The sequence below is a fragment of the Gracilinanus agilis genome, chromosome 4 (genome assembly GCF_016433145.1).
Source record: "Gracilinanus agilis isolate LMUSP501 chromosome 4, AgileGrace, whole genome shotgun sequence".
NCBI lineage: Eukaryota > Metazoa > Chordata > Mammalia > Didelphimorphia > Didelphidae > Gracilinanus > Gracilinanus agilis.
In genome coordinates, this window is record NC_058133.1 from 10,506,216 (window position 1) to 10,520,259 (window position 14,044).

Sequence of the window (14,044 nt, forward strand, 5' to 3'; positions counted from 1 at the left end):
ACAACAATCTCTCTCTCTCTCTCTCTCTCTCTCTCTCTCTCTCTCTCTCTCTCTCTCTCTCTCTCTGATAAGCCTGCAGAAAACAGGGCAGGAGGCCCAAGGAAGTCAGATCATCCTAGCTCTATTTTCAATATGAAACTGGAAGGAGAAAAAAGAAACGGACGAAAAATGGAACAGATCTGTCAGCAGTTCTGAAATGAGCCATTTTCCCCATCAATGACAATGGAATGATCGATTCGGGCACCGCAGCCTGCTCCCAGACATGTGAAAAGGAGAGCGGAAATGGCACCCAACAAGATGACGTGCAGAGGCCTCAACTAGGCATCTACATCCGAAATCTGGGCTGTTGGGGGTGCCATCTCGAGGGCTCCCAAGATGCTGGAGAAAAGGGGAAATACTGAACCCAAAGAGCCAGGGAAGTCCTGCTTTTGATCTAGAGTGTTGGGCTTGGAATCAGAAAGACCTGAGTTCACGTCCAGCTTGAGATATTAGCTTATTTAGCTCATTGACCTTAGACGAGTTACTTAACCTCTTCCCACCTCTATTTCCACCACTGTTAAAATAGGGGTCATCATAGCTCCCACCCCCTCAGGCTGTTGTTAGCATTAAATGAGATGGTATTCATGTGGCATTTAGCACAGATCCTGGCATATAGGTACTTAAGTAATCAATGCACTTACTATTTAAGTACTCATTGCCTTTCTTCCTAATGGAAAACAGGAAGGGGCAGTGTTATTGCTGAAAAAGACAATGAAGAGGCTGTCAGTAATTAGTGGTGAGATGTCTGTCATCACCAGAAAATCTTTTTTGAGAAGAATTCATACCAATGTCAAAAATATCCTTGACAAGAGGGTAGCTGGGTGGCTCAGTGGATTGAGAACCAGTCCTAGATTAGGGAGGACCCAGGTTCAAATCTGGATTACTTCCTAGCTGTGTGATGCTGGGAAAGTCACTTAACACCCTTGCCTAGCTCTCACTGCTCTTCTGCCCTGGAACTGATACACAGTGTTGATTGTAAGATGGAAGGCAAGGGGTTAAAATATATATAACTGGGAGATAGCTAACAAAATACCTAGAAATAAAGTAGAACATGAGTAATATGAATATGTTTTCCTAAGTTAATATGGGGCCCTTGTGGTTTAGAAGTCCTATTTTTCTCTTTGAGTTTGATACCATTGGCCTAGAACATTGCCTTGCAAAAGGTCACAACCAATATATGCCAGCAGAGGCAGGCCTTGAACTCAGGTCAAACTGACTCCAAGGCTGGTTTCCTATTATCTTCTTCATGATGCCCATCTCTCTGTCTCTCTCTACCTTTATCTCTATCTCTGTCTCTCCTCTTTGTCTCTCTCCCTCTCTCTCCCTTCCTTCCTCCTTTCTTCCCCCTCTATCTCTCTCCCTCTTTCCCTCTCCCCTTCCTGTCTTTCTCTGTCTCTGTCTCTATCTCTGTCTCTCTCTGTCTCTCTGTCTCTCTGTCTCTCTCTCTGTCTCTGTCTCTCTCTTCTCTTTACCTCTCTCTCTCTGTCTCTTTTCCCCTTCCTTTCTCCTTTCCTCTCCCCTCTATCTCTCTCCCTCTACCCTTTCTCTGTGTGTCTCTCTTTCTCCCTATCTCTATCTTTATCTCTCCTTGTCTCACTATCTCTCTGTTTCTTCTTTTGCTTCTCTCTCAATTTCTCTCCCTTCCTTTGTCCTCCCCTCCCCTCCTTCTCTTCCTCTTCCCTTTCCGTCTCTCTCAGTCTGTGTCTCTGTATCTATGTGGATATCTGTGTACGTATATACACATATACATGTATGCGTATGTATAGATGTGTTGGACCTGCGCAGGGAATTCTCTAGGACGACAATTCTTCTGCTAACTGGAAATCCCTCCTGCAAATGCACTGACCCAAACCAGCATCTGCGCTCATGATCCTGGACAGTTTTCTGGGGGCCTTAAAAGCTGGGATTTGCCTGAGGTCACATGGCCAGGGGTGTGAGAGGGGACACTTGAACCGGGACATTCCTGACTCCAAGGCCAGTTTTCTGTCCTCTCCAGGGTGCTGCTTCATATATAAAAAATGAGAGAATGTTTGTAAAGCATTTCACAAGTTCACAAAGTGTTCTATAAATGTCAGCCATTATCATGATTACTATCATTAAGAATATCATTGACATATAGCAGTTAATTGTAATAAAATACATTATTCTCTTAATGCATGCTTATTAAACATGAAATATATTAATATTACATAAAGGCACAGAGAGGTTGAGTGATTTGTTCACAGTAACAGCTATTTGTGGTAGGATTCGAACTCCAATTTTCCTTGCCTTGAAGTCCAGTCATGGAATATCCATGCTATTATGACTAATATTCATCATCCTCTCATAGTGACTTCAAGCCTTTGGCACATTCCCTGTGAGAGGATACCAGACACCACGCTGCCGAGATGCACTTGGTATCTCCCTAGAATAATGGGATTTGAGAGTTGGAAGGACCCACTAGCACGTACAATGGTAAACCCAACAAAGGGTCATCTACCTTCAAGAAAATCTCATTCCCCCTTGAAGGAAGGGGACCCACAAGCTCCTGAGGAGTCCGATGGCGCTTTGGGCCAGACCTCCTGACCTCAAGCTGAAATGGCTTCTCTGCAGCAGCTTCCTGTGCCTGGGGGTCCTGCCCTCTGTGGCCAAGCAGACAAGTCCAGGCCCTTCTCCACAGGGCGATGCCTGAAGGCAGCCCTCAGATTCTACGGCCCCCCCATACCTGCCCCCACCCCCATTCTCTTTTCTAGGCTAAATGCCTCCATTTCCTTCAAATGACCATCATCTGCCACCAACTCCGGACCCTTCGCCATCCCGAATGCTGTTCCCTGGACGCTCACCAGTGGCGCACCAACTTCCTAACCCAAAAGGTCCAAACGGAGCCCAGAAATCCAGAGTCGGAGCTTGTAAATCGCTCATCAAATAAATGGGGGGAGCTCAGGAGGGTGTATTTCTGGGAAGATTTTTTTGGGGCCGGCACTCACCTCTTCACATGCACGCTGTACTGGGTGTCCATGTAGGTAGGCTTCCCTGCATCCCACGTACACGTCATGTGGCCAGAATGTTCAGAAATGAAGCACGTTAAATTGGCAGGAACAGCGGGAGGGTCTGCAACAAGACACAACCTTGGAGAATTCACGGAGGAGAACCAGGAACCCGACATCTTAGAAAGCAACTAATGAAATGGATAAAAATATGATATTGGTTCATAGTCCTGTCAATGTTAAGCAATATTTGGGGTTCCATTTCCTCTATCAAGAACTCTAGTTTATTCATAAAGATAAGGTGGTCTGGGGGGGGGGGAGATCCTGAGATGGAAATCAGGAAAAACTGACCTCAGTTCTGCCTAATCAGCAGCATGACTCTAAAGCAAGGCATTTCCCTCTGGGCCTCAGTTTCCTTATCTGTAGAATGGAGGGAGAGTGACTAATGGGCAGCTGAATTCAGATGAATGGCAATGACTAGTTTCTGGTTCCAGAGAATGGATGAAACACCCTCCACCCCTCATTCTGATGGTGAGGCGGGGCTCCTCATGTGCAGAATGTGGTCTACACTGTTAGGAGTTCGGCTCTTTGCCTTAATTGGAATTAGTGGTTATCTCTAGCTGGACCCTGGCTGGCTTGTGGGGAATATCAGATTAAAGGAATAAGAAAGTACATCACTGTGGGTGGTAGTGAATAGACCCCGACGGGGCAAGGTGGCCAGGAGCGGTCGTTTTCTTGGAACTTCCTTTAGCTCTTAAACATGTGGGACACAGAAGCTTCAGCCTGACTCCTGTTCTCTCAGTTCTCCACTACAGCTCAGTCCTGCTGCTTTCTCTATTTACCTATTGTCCCATGTGTTGATTCTCTTCCCTGTCTCTCTGTCTGTCTCTCCACTCTCCCATCCTCTCGATCTCTATCTATTTGTCTGTCTCTCCACTCCATCCTCTCAATCTTTGTCTGTCTGTCTGTCTACTCTCCCATCCTTCCCCTTTCTCTCTGTCTCTGTCTGTCTGTCTTTGTCTCTGTCTGTGTCTGTCTGTCTGTCTGTCTGTCTGTCTGTCTGTCTGTCTCTCTCCTTCTGTTTGTCTCTCTAGGTACTGGAGAGCCCTCTACTCTCTAATTCCAATCCTTGAAAATTTCCTCACTCCTCAAAATGGAAAGAAAAAACAGACAGAAGACAGAGAAGGCTTTCAGACAAGAGGATCTGGACAGACAAATCTGGCAATGATCCACTAGAATGTGCCATTAAGTGTACCCAAAGGCAATCTAGGATATGAAAGGGCGACTCTAAGGTCTTTGCTTGTGGCTTCCTCCTGGGCCATTGAGAGGAATACACACACACACACACACACACACACACACACACACACACACACACACATCCAGAAACACACAAATATCCTATAAGATGGAGTGGGGCTGGGGAGGGTGGAGGAAGCCATCAGAAGATGCAGTTAGAGACTGGATCTGGCATTGACTTCATCAATAGAAGGAACTCCCAAGTGAGGGAGGTGCAGCTCCCCAGGCAGATCAGCACCTTCTCTTCGGAGGTGCCCAGGCCACAGAGCAGTGAATTAACTGACTTGCCAAGAACGATCCAATCAGCCTGTATCTCAGGCAGCATTTGCACCCATCTTTTCAGTTTCCAGGCTGTCCACTTCCCCGTGCTGCGTCCTACAAGAGCAGGGAGGGTTACAGTTTGGGCCTTCTTACGATTCAAGAGGATCTCATTATCAGAAGAAAAACGAATCTGAAGGATTCCGAGAAGTGTCAGAAAGATGATATGAAATGAGGCAGAGCCGGTGAGATGAACAGAACCAGGACAACCCTGGACATAATGACTGGAGTTAGAAAATGGAAAGTCCAGAAAACGACGCTGAAGGGCTGGCATTACAATGCCCAAGTCTGGCCCAGGGAGGGATGAGGAAATGGCCCCCTCTCTCTTCTTTCCCTAGCAGGGCGATGATGGCATGGATCATCGCCTACACTGGCAGACTTGCTTGATAGGATGGTAATGCTGCTGAATTTCTCCTTTCCCCTCTCCCTTAAAAAATCCTTTCTTAAAAAAGATGGCTCAGTGGGCAGGAGAGGGAGAGGCACAGATTTGGCAATGAAGGTGAAATAAGAACAAAAGATCATTATAGAAGTATATAATGCTTGAGCAAACCAGTGTTAGGAAATAGAATTTACTGTAAGGTCAGAGCTACCAGTCACGGGAAATTTGGTTGTGAAACAGTAAGAAGGAGAAAGTGATGATTTCCTAGGTTGCTCAACTCTCTAGAATATAAACTTGTGGAGTAGCAATATTGTGGACAAAAGGAAGAAAAGTAGACAGATCTGAGCAAATGTAAAGACATCGACTCTGGCTCGGTGGGTCAGGCCTACATGGGAGTTCCTTCCCCTTCATCTCCCAGTACCAAGGGGAACCAAAGCACATTGGGTCAAGCACTGGACTCAGAATCAGGAAAACCTGGATTCATAAACTTCTTTGGCCACTCACTAGGTGTAGAATCTTAGTCAAGTCACAAAAGCAGTCTGAGTCTTAGCTTCCTCAATTGTAAAATGGTGATAAGAATGCCATAGGAGGATAGATCTGGAATATACTTCAGAGACCCCTGAATCCAAACTCTCCATTTTACAGATGAGTAAACTGAGGCTTGAGGACATTAAGTGACTTGCTCAACATCACATGGGATTTAAAGGGCAGAGCCATGATTCAAACCAAAGTCTTTTAACTCCAAATTCAGCATGCTTTCCATTCTTCTCCATGGTGTTCCCCCATGACTGAGTCAGTCTTTAATAACATGTCAATTCAGGACTATTGATCAAAGGAATAATAAACTGGAGGAATTCCATGTGAACTGGAATGACCTCCAGGAACTGATGCAGAGTGAAAGGAGCAGAGCCAGAAGAACATTGTACACAGAGACTGATACACTGTGGTAAAATCGAATGTAATGGACTCCTGTACTAGCAGCAATGCAATGACCCAGGACAATTCCGAGGAACTTATGGAAAAGACGCTACCCACATTCAGAGGAAGAACTGTGGAAGTGGAAACACAGAAGAAAAACAACGGCTTGATCACATGGGTCAATGGGGATATGATTAGGGATGTAGATTCTAAACAACCACCCCAATGCAACTATCAACAATATGGAAACAGATCTTGATTGATGATACATGTTAAAACCAGTGGAAATGCATGTCAGCTACAGTGGGTGGGGGTGGGGGTGGTAGAAGGAAGAGTTAAAACATGAATCATGGAACCATGGAAAAATCTTCTAAAAATCAAAATTAAAATAAAATAAACAAAAGAAACATATCCATTCAGGGTTCCAAGGAATTCAGAGACTTGTGTTTCATGTTGTGAAATGGAGAATGTAGAAAACATAGTCTACCAATAGTCAAATAAATTTTAGAAATCTAGTCTCTTTCTTATATTTATGTCATCAATCAATTAATCAACATTCATTAAGCACCTAGTATATACCAAGACTTCTATTAGTTACTGAGGATGCAAAAAATGAAAAATAAACTCGAGGAGTTTAAATGCTACTAGATCCTAGAAATAGGAGGACATAATATATTCACAGACAAGTAAGTAGAGAATACATACAAAATAAATGCATAGTGAATTGAGAAGAAGAGCACTGGGGGAATTGGATGGCCTCAGTAATGAAAATAGAGAATGATCCAATGATCAATTTCTCTTCTCATCTTTTTTTATAAGCACACACACATAATTTACTATGATAACAATAGAAGTCCTATTTAATTTCAGATGTTTTCTGATCACATGGTTAATAAGACAGACGTTCTTTCTGATCCTCATGATCTCTCAGACCTCTCCAAAATAGGAATCATATACAAGAGATAGTCATTTTGACTGCCTCCATGAAATAAGATTCTAAGAACACTAAGATGTAATAATCTAATAAACTAACAGCAGGGAAGGTTAGTTTCTAATTCTTAATCTTCATTCAGAACAGCTCTCCCCACTAGTCACTGTCCTTTGGCAGGGATCGAGTTGACCTATGGGCTTGCAGCAGAACTCAATTCTCTCCTCCACCCTCACCATGTCCAGGAAAACCAAAAGGTAGGTTTTTTTGCAGTTCTCTGTACTATCATAATACATAGTCAGAAAATCAAGAAAGAGACTACTGGGACAAGATACTAATATTTTGTTCACTAAACTGGAGGAAAAGGGGACTGAGATCCAACTGGGGACAGTTTTGTTCCCTCCAAAAGTCACTGAGGACAGAGATTAAGACTGGTGAAACATGAATTGCCCAATGTGGAAGATGACTGAGACAGCTTTGAGGTTTAGTTCCACCAGGAAACTACATTGAAAGGGGAAGGAGACAGAAAGTGAACAATAAGAGTATATTACAAAAAGTGATTTAAATTGCCAAAGATATCAGGAGGAAGAAAGCTTGATCAAAGACTTTGAGCATAAGCAGATTAGTCAACAGGGAAGATATTAATAACAGAAGGGAATGTTGCTTTCAGATAACCTAAATGAGTCTAGACATCTATGAATCAATATTACAAGATAAAGGAAAATAAATCAACACCCAAGAGTCAGAGGATCTTTGGATTCCCAAGAAAGTATACAACCACAGCAAGATGGTCCCAAATGGCTTAAAAGAGAAATAAGAATTGTGAATTTTTTTTTTACAAAATGGTGTTGTAGAGGTTGATGTGCCAATGAATATCTGGTAACATAACCAACATAGTATAGTAAATGTCTTTTTTTTTTCAGGAATAGATTTGAAAAAAATTATTCTGCTTTGACCAACTTAAAACATTATTTTTTTATTTAGTCCAGAAGTATAATTATTAGAGTGGAGAATTCTTAATGTGGAAAATTAAAGAACTTTTCAGTTAGCTGACAGAAACTCAGGCTATTAGAGCTCTGACCAAGATCATGGCTGTGGCTGTGCTGCCCAAACCCAAACCAGAAACTTACAACATTCAGTCTGAGAAGGCAGTGATTGGACAGAGTAAAGTAAGACAATGGACCATAATTTAAAAGATACAGACAGCAAACCTTAGAGAAGTTTCACATCTCTAGAAACTGTCCTCAACAACAGAAAGAACAGATCAATAAATTGGTCAGATGTCTAAAATAAACTTGTAAATCAATAGAATAAGGAACTCCAATTAAACATCAAAATAGAACTGCTGGAGCAGGCTTGGTGGATAGAACTTTAGACTTGAAGTCAGGAGGAGTCTAGTTCAAATCTAGACTCAGATGCTAACTAGCGTTAAGACTCTGGGAAAGTCACTTATCCAATAAATTTTTCCTTAATCCTTAATCCATTTCCTTAACTGTAAAATAAGCATAATAATATCTACTTACCATGGTTATTTTGAGGATCAAATGAGACAATATTTGTAAAAAATTCTTAGCATAGTGCCTGGCACATAGTAGGAAATTATACAAATATGAACTATTATGATTATTAAAATCAAATATTAAATTAAAATGGAAAGAACATTGAATTAATAAATTAATTTAGGAATTGGATTTTGAGAAAAATCACAAACTAGATTAAGCTTGTAGCTAATCTGATTTGAGAAAGAAAAAAAGAAAAGCAAATTTTCAGTAATGAAAATGAAAAAGAATTCTCAAGAAATGAATAAATGAAATTATAAACTTAACTAATTCTATGCCAATAAAATGATAATTTAAATGAAATAGATAAATATTTACAAACATATAAAATATCTATATTGCTAGAAGTAAAGATTCTAAATAAGTCAATCTCTGAAAAAAAATTTGAATAAGCCATGAGAGCATTCCTAAATATAGATAGATTTGCAAGTAAACACTGGCATTCAAAGAACAACTAATGCCAATAATATATAGTCTGTTTGCAAAAATAGGAAAAGAAAAGATCCTACCAAATTCCTTTGATGATCTAATTCAATCTCTCGGTTTTATAGAAGAGAAAATTGAGTTCCAGAGAGGTTCCGTGACTGGCCAAGATTCACATAGCAAGTGACTAAGGCAGGGTTTGAAACTAGGTCCTCAAGATACCAAGTTTAGCACTATGGGATATGGAAACAAAAATACTTCTTTTGCTTCATATCCAATTCTGTCCTAATTTTGAAGACAAAAGCCAGGCTTGTTTTATGCCTCAATAGAAGTTACCTCTAACTTTTTCTAAGGAAAATGGGCCCAATCTTCTCTCTAAAGGAAAAAGAGTGGATACTATTTTTTTTTTTTTTTTTTGCAAAGAGGACTGATATCTCATGCTTCCTGGGGATGTGGAGAAACTAAATGAGTTTGCACTGACCTCAGCCATCCACCTGTACTGTAATACTTCTCTGTGGTTTTCATTTCTAGAATTCAGGGAAATTCTAGAATATTCATACTTGGCAGATTTATTTAAATCATCTGTGAAACCTGTTTTGTTCTTCTTGCTATTGCTAATTAGATGAGAAAACTGGTCAAAAGAACAAGGTATCTTCTCATCTTTTGCATCTTGAACTTAGTCCCTTCCAACCCTTCCCACACTTGACAAAATGCATGCACAGACACAATTTTCCAATATCTGGGAAGAATGTCTAGAGTAGAGCAAAGTGAAGGCAGTTTCCTTATTTGTAAAATGACAATCTTAGAGCAGATGGTCTTTAAGATCCTTTCTGACACTAACATTTTCTCATTGAATCATGGAGCTGGAAGGGACCTCAGCAAACATCTGTTCCAGTTTTCTTATTCTGTGGAGTATGATCCTGACACTCAGAGGTGGGTAGTGATTCATCCGACATCTCAGAGATAAGGTAGGGGAGTGTTCATTCATTTCAGTTGGGCATAATTCTTCATGACCCCATCTGGGGTTTTCTTGGCAGAGAAACCAGAGTGGTTTGACATTTCCTTCTCCAGATCATTTGACAGATGAGGAGCTGGAGGCAAACAGGGCTAAGTGACTTGTCCAGAGACACTCAGCTAGGAAGTGTCTCAGACTGGGTTTGAACTTGGGAAGATGAGTCTGATTGATTCCAGACCCAGCACTATTCTCTGTAGCACCTTCTCAACAAGAGAGGCGATTAGTGGCCAACTGTCGTTCTCCTGGGGCACTGTGGCTGGGTCTTGGTGATGAGCACTGACCAGCTCTGGCAAGCCAAGGTGACTGTGTGTGTGTGTGTGTGTGTGTGTGTGTGTGTGTGTGTGTGTGAGAGAGAGAGAGAGAGAGAGAGAGAGAGAGAGAGAGAGAGAGAGAGAGAGAAAGAGAGAGAGAGAGAGAGAGAGAGAGAGAGAGAGAGAGAGAGAGAGAGAGAGAGAGGAGAATTGGCCAAGGAGAGGGGAGGAAGATGATAATGACAATACCACCTTCCTTTGTTGAACTGGCCCATGTGCCATTGTACCCAATCTATTACAACAGATGTATATTAAGCCCATTCTATATTATATGCAAGATACAGGCACTAGAGACACAAAATGAGTCCTTGCCCACGTAGAAGAGATGCCCACTCTGGGGACACGTATGTAGTGACGGTCCTTAAATTCAGAGCTAGCAGGGACTCAGATGGTGACATCGGCTGATAAATTAGAGGTGGGAGGAATCTCTGAGGTCATGTTGTCCCATTTTCTTTTTTTTGCAGATGAAAAAACTGAGTCAGGGAGAAGTGATTTAAACAGTTAAAGTCAGATCGAGTTAGGATGTGAGCCTCTGAGATCCTCTAGCAATAAACAAAAGAGAAAATTGGACAATATATTGGGTATATTTCATTTGATCTTTGCAATGTCCCTATGAGTAAGGAACTATCTCCCCCTGCTTGATAGATGAGGAGACTGAGGCTCAGAAGGTTTAAGGATTTTCCCCTATCAATGTTAAAGGTGGAGTCCTTTGATTCCAGGTTTTCTGCCTTTTCCATTATAGGAAGAAAAGGAAGGGAAAGAGTATTTATTAAGCACCTATTATATACCAGGCATTCTGCCAAGTGCTTTACAAATATGATTTCATTTGATCCTTGCTATTTTTATATCAATTTATAGTTGAGAAAACTGAGGCAGACAAAAATTAACTGACTTGCCTAGAGTCACACAGTTATCCAGTAAGTATCTGAAGCTGAATCTAGGTGGCAGCTGGGTGGCTCAGCGGATGGAGAGCCAGACCTAGAGACTGGAGGTCCTGGGTTCAAATGTGACCTCAGACACTTCCCAGCTGTGTGACCCTGGGCAAGTCACTTGACCCCCATTGCCTAGTCCTTACCGCTCTTCTGCCTTGGAACCAATACGCAGCATTCATTCTAAGATAGAAGGTCAGGGTTTATAAAGAATGAAGCTGAATCTAAACCCAAGTCTTCCTTACTCCATGACCAGTACTCTATCCATTGGGCCACTTACCTGCTAGACACACCTTGTAGAAGATTCCCCCTTTATATGAATGTCAGCAAATATTATTATTGAGCTCACAGAAACACTTAGAAAATCCTCTTTGGAGGATTTCTAGGGAACTATTGGAGGGGATTCCCAAAGGATAAGAATACATAGATGGGTTGAGCTTGGCATTGGGAAGGGGCTACCCATACCTGAAAGATCCATGAAAGTAGGATTGCCCTCGACTTTCAGTAATGTTTTTTTCTCACTTACATGTAAAAAGAATTTTTAATTCATTTCTAATGAAAGCATCATTTCTAAAATCCATAGAAGATATATTAAGTGGACCCAGATGAGCTTTTCATTCAGAAATTTCAGGAAGAGAGATTGGTAGGGAATGGCAACTAAGAGATGGAGGGCACAGAGCTTTGGCCTTGGGGTCAGGAAGATCTGAATTCAGATTCTGGCTGAGATACGAGCTGGGCGATCCTGGGCAGGAGGACTTCGTGCCTCTCAATCTCATTTTCCCTTTCCACAAAATAGAGGTAAGAGCCCTTTCTCCCTCGCATCGTTGGGAAGCTCCAGCCAGAGAGTCTGTATCAAGGGCTTTGCCCACCTGAAAGCCCTATCTAAGTGCCGCTATTACTGTTTAGAGTTATTACTAGCCAACGGCTTTGTCTGACCTGTTTGTGGGTTTCCACACTTGTTAGCGTTCAGTACTTACAGCCAGAAGCAATGTCTTTCCCGCATATCAGCGTCTCTCCATCCTGCCTGGCACATGCCACCGTACAGAACACTTGGGCCCTGGGCTCTTGGAAGTTGCTAAGCCGGAGCTGGGCTGTTGTTTGGTTGATTTTTTTCATGTGAAGCCTGTCCTGGACATGTTTGCTGGTTTTATACAAATGGAACCCCCTCGGCTGGCAGTGTCGCAGAGTGGACTGGCAGATGATAGAAACATTCAATCCCATCTCAAAGATGGGGGCCGGCTCTACCCAGACCCAGCCGGAGCAAGTGACCTTTGTTAGATCTAGGAAGAGAGACAAAAGAATGGGCACGTATCAATGTCTCCTTACAAGCTGGGAGTACTGCTGAGTTTGGGGATCACATCTGACATTTGAAAATACCATTTGGGGGGCAGCTAGGTGGGTCAGTCAATAAAAGCCAGGCTGCCCTGGATTCAAATCTATTTGGCTATTTAACAACTTCAAGTTCTTTCCCTTCTGAAGAAAACTCACCCACTTTGGGTAGTGGAAAAAGACTGGAGAGCTCGGTGGGTCTTTGAAGCTAGTCCTTGGTTGTTGGCCAAGCCCTACTGGAGAAGGTATTCCCTCTACAACATGCACACCAGAAGTTGGAGAATGGATGGATGATTCCAGTGAAGGAAAAGTGTGAGGACCATCACAGTCTGGTCTATGTCTCCTAATGGAGAGCCTATGTTTTAATTAGCTTTTGGGGCTCCTGTACCAGCCTGCTGATGGTATTGTTACCTCCAGTCTACAGAGGAGGAAGTGACCTCTCAGAACACGGAGACAAGTTGCCCATGGTCACACGGGTAAAAAAACAAAACGATTCCTTCTCTTTGGAAGCTTAATTTTACTAAAGAAAACATAATATGTAAACAGCAGGACTGGATCTCAGGTCTTCCTGATTCCAAGCCCTAAACTACAGTCACCATATTGGAGGAAGTAAAAGAGGAGAATTTTGATTCAGTGGAAAGAAAAGCATTCTAATCAGTGGAGCTAATTAAAAATGGAATGATCTGGCTTACTAGGTCTAGGCTCCAGTTTATAGGATCATAGATCTAGAAGAGATCTCAGAAGTCATCTAGTAGAATCCCCTTGTTTTACAGATGAAGAAACTGAGGCCCAAAGAGGTGAAATGTCTTGTCCAGAATTTCCTAAGAATAGGAGGCAGAATTTGAACCCAAGTCCTCAGGGTTCAGAGATGGTGTTCTTTCTAGCGGACCACACTGCCTGAAACTGTTCAGGCAAAGGCTATGAATCCATCTTCCAAGGTTTTTGCAGCAGAGACTCCTGACTTTGGTAGTAGGCTGGGCTAGACAATCAGTTTTCACTTGGATTCCATTCTACTGCTTTCTCACCCTTATAAAGACAGATAGCCCAAGTATAATAAATACCTCCAAAAGTCCAGTTGAAGAATAGACAAAATGCTATTGCTACTTCCCATTGGCCAAGGGCTTTTCTCATGTCGGAAAGGGATGAGACACCATGAATTCTGCCCTGAAAAAGAAGTGGAAACCTTTATATTCTCATGAAACATAATAATTTAATCAATTGTTCTGAGGTAGAGTCCCATCAACAAACATCTATGAAATGGTGGCCATGTTCCAGCACTGGTAATATAAAGAAAGGTTTAAGACATTTCCCATCCTCAGGGAGCTCCAAGTCTAACGGGGGAAGATAACTCCTGAGAAGATGCTGAGGAAGAGGTGGGGAAGGGAGGACGGGGTCCCCTGCCTAAGAGCATGATGAAGTCCCGCAGCCTGGGTGGGAAATGATCTGAATAGGTGTAAATTACAGAGTTGAAGTCATCTTGCAGAACGATGAGGTTCTGGAGATCACCAAATCCAGGAAATGGGAGGGAACATTCTCTGCTTGCCCTCTTCAAACAGAGGGTCGGGAGGGTTTCCCAGAAGGCCACCTCTACTCTCTGTAACAAGAGGGAGGGGGAGAACTAGAAGCAGGAA

At 42.4% G+C, this 14,044-nt stretch overlaps 1 protein-coding gene across 1 annotated transcript in view; it reads right to left on the reverse strand.

Moving 5' to 3' along the window:
- IL23R (interleukin 23 receptor) overlaps window positions 1-13,544 on the reverse strand; it is a 69,334-nt gene extending 55,790 nt beyond the window's left edge. The window contains exons 1-3 of the mRNA XM_044674672.1: window positions 13,475-13,544; window positions 12,062-12,364; window positions 3,006-3,129 (exon numbers count right to left, since the gene is read on the reverse strand). Coding sequence (XP_044530607.1) covers window positions 3,006-3,129; window positions 12,062-12,364; window positions 13,475-13,544 — 497 coding nt within the window. The remainder of the gene's footprint in view (window positions 1-3,005; window positions 3,130-12,061; window positions 12,365-13,474) is intronic.
- Between the last annotated feature and the right edge of the window lie 500 nt (window positions 13,545-14,044).